This window comes from Phoca vitulina, unplaced genomic scaffold (genome assembly GCF_004348235.1).
Source record: "Phoca vitulina isolate PV1807 unplaced genomic scaffold, GSC_HSeal_1.0 scaffold23, whole genome shotgun sequence".
Lineage (NCBI taxonomy): Eukaryota > Metazoa > Chordata > Mammalia > Carnivora > Phocidae > Phoca > Phoca vitulina.
The window spans coordinates 21962150-21968131 of record NW_022589726.1 but is presented as its reverse complement, the minus strand read 5'-3'; the positions used below and the strand labels follow the sequence as shown (position 1 = coordinate 21968131).

Here is a 5982-nt window from a genome sequence, read left to right as displayed (position 1 = left end):
AAGATGGTTCAAGTTTGACTTGGTTTTATCCAAGTCCCCAAGTACCAACTCAGAGAATAGCACAGTCTCCTTGGACTTTGATGTAAAGTACTGAGTTTACAGAAAAAACAGTGGACAATGTAGGTTCACAGAAACCCTGGAATGGGAAGACCTTGGAGTGGCTAATGTGCACAACCCTCAACTCCATTTTGAGGGCTTCCTCCTGCCTGGCTTCCATGAAATCAGCACACTCACATACCATTTCTTCTTGGGTTGACACAGAAGTGGAGAAAGGATTTCTATTTAGTACCAGTGATAACCAAAGAAGATTGTCCCTTAATCTTTAGAATTTCTTTTTTTTTTTTTTTTAATCTTTAGAATTTCTAAGCTGGAATGGACTTCGGAACCATCTAGTTTTCCCGGATTCTTTTAATGAGAAACTCAAGTGACTTACTCTTGAACTTACTGTGGCAGAGAAAAGTCTTGCACCATCATTAGGTATCACAATACTCCTATCAATCATTCATTCATCATGGTCTGTCAGCCAGATAGTCAGCCAAAATGTTCATCACTTATTCACTGTGCCAGTCAGCCCTCCTGTGGTTTGAGCTCAGTTCCTTTTGGAACACGAGAACAGCACTTCTCAGTGCTCTGGAGTCTACTCCCAAATGCTTTCCTTTCCTTCTCCAGTCTGGATAATCTCTGTTCTCTTCTCTGTCCTTTCTAGGTCAGATTGTCTACATTCTTCTTTCCCACCTTCTCCACCTTGGCCAATAGCTTCTTGCCCTGAGCCGAGAAGGACTAAGGAGGTCTGACATGGAAGGGGTGTGGCTGCTACACAATCTGTCCTGGATCAATAGTGAAGCTTTACTCCCAATCCCTCATCCCCAGGCATGCTCTGAGACTGATAACCCATGTGATCATTCTTTTCCATTCTTGTCCCTCTGAAAGGAGAACTTAAATGCTCCATGGAAATTGGCAACATAACCACAGTCACCACATTTGTCCTCCTAGGACTATCCAACAACCCTCAGATCCAGGCTGTGCTCTTTGTGCTCTTCCTGGGGATTTACCTCCTGACCCTGATGGGGAACCTGACAATGCTGCTGGTGATCAGAGCTGATTCTCACCTCCACACGCCCATGTACTTCTTCCTGAGTCACCTCTCCTTCCTGGATGCTTTCTATTCCTCAGTCATTGTGCCTAAACTGCTAGAGAACCTTCTTTCCAAGTGGAAGACTATATCCCCCCTTGAGTGTTTCACCCGGATCTCCTTGGTCATATTTTCTGGGGCCGCTGAAGCTTGCCTCCTTTCAGTCATGGCTTATGACCGGTTCCAGGCTGTGTGCCACCCACTGTTGTATGTGGTGGCTATGAACAAGAAGGTATGTACTGGCCTGGTGGGAGCATCGTGGACCATAGGAATGGGGACTGGCCTCGTTAACAGCATCCTTCTGGCTCAGCAGCACTTCTGTGGCCCCAATCTTGTCCGCAGTTTTGCCTGCGAGCTTCCCCCAGTGCTCCTGCTGACCTGTTCGGACCCCTATGTTAGTGTTGCCTCCATCCTGACCACCATGGCTGTCCTGGGCCTTGGTACGCTTGTCTTACTGCTGGCCTCCTACACTCGTATCATCATGACAGCCCTGGGAATCAACTCTGCCATGGGTCGGAGCAAGATCTTTTCCACCTGCTCTTCTCATTTTCTTGTGGTCACCATCTTTTATGGTTCAGGAGTTTTCAGGTATGTCATACTATAACCTCCTAAATGTAAATGTAGGATATCCCTTGCCCTAAATTAGCCTTGGTCTTGCAAAGTAGTAGGAAAGTGACTGTACTGGAATTCAGAAGGCCTGGGTTCTAGTTCTGGCTCTCCTGTGGACTGGCTGTGTGAGCTATAAAAAATCCATTTTCTTTCTCAGATCTCAATTGTCTAACTCTGAAAGATGAGCTTATACAAGGACTAGAGATTTCCTACTTTCATTAACTTATGATTAATAGCTCTCAAAAGGAAATCAGAGAGCCCTTGGTAGATTTTTATTCAGTGCTAGACAAAACAATAAAACATATCATTCTTGAAACAGATGACATCTTTTTTTCCTACTGGAAGATGATGTCTCCAAAGCTTATTTGTGCTATAACTATTTATTGGGCACCTACTGTGCACCAGCTGCTTTTACATGCTCAAGCTCAATTTTAGTATGTAGCACACTGCAAGAGAAATATTATTAACCCCACTTTCAGGTAAGGACCTTAAGTTTCAAGAGTAACCAGGTAATTTCTCAAAGTTCCCAGAACAAGTTAGTAATGGAGCCATAGTATAAATCAAGTCTCACTGACTTAAAACATCATGCTCTTTCTTACCATACTTCTTTCAAACATAAACAGCTCTAGCTGACAAGTTCCCACTTACTAGGAGCAGAATAATTAATGGCCCATGGTGTCTACTAGTGAACTGGAAATGGATTTATACAAATTGCTCCATACTTCTCTCACCTGCTTGTTACTTGAAGGGAAGGCAAGGGTGGAAAAGAATGATAAGGAATAATCCAGAAGTGCCTACCTGAGGCTGTGGACAAATCTCTTTATCTCTCTCTGTCTCATTTTCCTCATATACCAAAGGGAGACAATAAGATTGCTCTTACCTACTTCACAGAAATGTTAGGAGGGATAAATTAGATAAAGAAAAATGACAGTAAAATGAATATCTTTTTAAATCGAGCACATCAGAACCCACAAAGAACATTCCAGTGATGATGGCCCTGTTGCAAAAAAAAAAAAAATAATAATAATAATAATGCTTCTTTGGGAAATACTCCCAGTGAGACACAACAAAATGTACCCCAAAATTAACCTTATTATTTTGGATTCAAATCTTGTGCTTAACATATGTTTATCTTCCACTTCCATTTATCAAGCTTGTCTTCTTTTCTAAGCCAAAGAAAAATGTACATAAAAGGACAAATGTTTGTTCCATTAGCATTATATAAAATAACATGCCGTGACTGAAGGTAATTCCCAGAACCATAAATGTTGGGAACAATGACAGCATTATTAGAGTAAGCATACACTTTGGCAAGAAAAAAATCCTCACAAGATGCAAACATACAGTTGTATATACAGGGAAAAGGAGAAAAAAAAATCCTTCCGTCTTTATCATAACTATCTAGAAAAGATGTTTTGAAGAGTATGAAGTACTAGAGAAATGCATGAAAGTATTATTAGTTTTATTCTAACCTGCAGCACTTGATGTGCTACAGAACTTTCTTTTTTCTCAGGGCAGCTCTTGTAAGATAAATCATGTTTGGAGACATTTGAAGGTAGAAATGACTGACTTCTCACTGTTCACACAGATGCTGCTACCGCTGTTAGTTGATTCAGCTCTAAGGACTCTCTTTGCAGAGTCTCTGGTATGGGATGGACCGTGGTTGCCACCAGTATTGTGGCCATTGTTCTGAGCTCAGTTTACTCCTTTGTGCCGTTCCCTTCAAGGTACATGACCCCAGCATCTGGCTCAGCCCTGGAGCAAGTACTCTCTATGCAGTACAGTGTGGTGACCCGCTGCTAAACCCCCTCATCTACAGTCTGAAGAACCAGGAAGTGAAGGCAGCTCTCAGGAAGGTGCTGGCCAGGAAGCCCAAGCTTACCATCTAACCCAACTCCACTGCATCCTCGTAACAGGAGAAACAGTTGTGCAACAGAAGAGGAGGCAGGAAGAGCTATCACCAGCTATCTCAACATTCCTCCTTTTCCAACAGAGAAGCATTAGTTCCTCTGACCCCAGTGTCCTCCCCCAATGAACTGAGATGGGAAAACCCCCATGGAATATATGACACCTATCCACAGGGGGGCCCAAGAAAATTCTCACAAAAACAGTATGGAGGATCCCCAAAAAACTAAAAACAGAACTACCATATGATCCAGTAATCCCACTTCTGGGTACTTATCCAAAGGAAATTATATCTAGATGTCAGAGGAAAGTAGCATGGAGGAGAAATTGGGATAGAAAGGGAGAAAGAGAGTCCATATTGTTGGGCACCATTCTGAGTCTTCTTCACATAGAGTGCCATGAAAGGGGTGCATTCTGATGGCCCTTCCTGAACCTCCCCACCACTCACCTGAGCCTGGACAGCTTCAGATCCCTGCCTGGTTCAAGTCTTGTTCCAGGCCTACGGAAGGAGAAGGAGTTGGAGAAAGCAGAACAAATTCTCAGTTGCCATCCCAACTCACTTTCAGCCCCCACACATGTTCTCAATAAGAGAACAACACTTTCCTGTCCTGCTTCTACCAAAGGCCAAGAGGTCTGCATCAGTCAAGACTACTTCCATGCCAGCTCCCTGGCTTCTCTCTTCTCTTGATCCTCTGATCTTCAGGCTAAAATACTCTCTGAAAATGAATTTGTTGTCAGTTTCCCCTAGCAAAGTCCTCTTCTGATTACATCCTCATATATGGTACACCCACAGGTGACATTTCCTGGTCTTCTTTGCAGAATGTAGGCTGGAGCAATGAAACTGAGCACAAGTCCCAACCTTACTTGCATTTCTGCTCTGGCCACTTGTTGAAGCAGGTCCCTTATATTTCCAGAGCATTTGCCTTCCTGAGGGGTAACTAAGGCAGAGTAATAAGTAAAAAGTAGATATATGAGCTCAGTGGGACGACTGGCCATCTCACCCTGCCCTCCCACACATACCCATACAAAGGGGTCACTCTTAAAACCTGTAGAATTGGGTAAGTCCTTTTGGCCCATAATTAGGAAGGGAAAGTATGTATACTCCTGGGACTTGCATCACATTGTCTTTAAATTCACACTAAAATCATGTCATGAATACCAAGTTATTTCCTCAGAGTTTCTTTTCATTAAGTATAGGGGAAGGATGGCCTCCCACCCCTATCATGGCCCTACAGGTCCCTAAACAGGCCATAGGGACTTCATTTGGGAACTGCTGGTCTCTGAGACAAGAGAAGTATGGTCTGACTGCCTAAAGCCTCAGCAGGTATAGGGGTGGGAGGAGTGTACTCAGCTATATTAGACATCTAAGGAAGGCAAGAAGAAGACAGGAAGTAGAAGATAACTCACCTTATTCAAAAATGTAGTAATTTATTTTTTCTTCAAGTTTTTATTTAAATTCCCATTAGTTAACATACAATGTAACATTAGTTTCAGGTGTAGAATTTAGTGATTCATCACTTACATATAATACCCAGTGCTCATCACAAACGCCCTCCTTAACCCATCACCCATCCCTTCACCCACCTCCCCTCCTGTAACCCTCAGTTTGTTTGCTATAGTTAAGAGTCTGTTTCCTGGTTAGCCTCTCTCTTTTTTCCCCATATGTTCATCTGTTTTGTTTCTTAAATTCCATATATGAAAGAAATCATGTGGTATTTGTCTTTCTCTGACTTATTTCACTCAGCATAATACTCTCTAGCTCTATCCACATCATTGCAAATGGTAAGATTTCATTCTTTTTTGTGACTAATATTCCATTGTGTGTGTGTGTGTGTGTGTGTGTGTGTGTGTATCACATCTTCTTTATCCATTCATCAGTAGATGGACATTGGGACTCTTTCCATAATTTGGCTATTGTTGATAATGCTGCTATAAACATAGGGGTGCATGTAACCCTTTGAATTAGTATTTTTGTATCCTTTGGGTAAATACTAATAGTGCAATTGCTGGATCGTAGGGTGGTTCTATTTTTAATTTTTGAGGAAATTCCATACTGTTTTCCAGAGTGGCTGCACCAGTTTGCATTCCTACCAACAGTGTAAGAGGGTTCCCCTTTCTCTGCATCCTCACCAACACCTGTTGTTTCCTGTGTTGTTAATTTTAGCCATTCTGACCAGTGTGAGGTGATATCTCATCAGAGTTTTGATTTGCATTTCCCTGCTGATGAGTGATGTTGAGCATCTTTTCATGTCTCTGTTAGCCATCTGTACAGAAATGTGGTATTTTATTTTTTTCTTTAAAGATTTTATTTATTTATTTGAGAGAGTGAGAGAGAG

At 42.2% G+C, this 5982-nt stretch overlaps 1 protein-coding gene across 1 annotated transcript; it reads left to right on the top strand.

Annotated features, from left to right (window-relative positions):
* The first annotated feature begins 1064 nt into the window (after positions 1-1064).
* Positions 1065-3544, top strand: LOC116642264 (olfactory receptor 8S1-like). Its single transcript, XM_032420522.1, has 2 exons — positions 1065-1720; positions 3469-3544. The coding sequence occupies exons 1-2, from the start codon at positions 1065-1067 to the stop codon at positions 3542-3544; spliced, it is 732 nt and encodes a 243-aa protein (XP_032276413.1).
* Positions 3545-5982: the final 2438 nt, after the last annotated feature.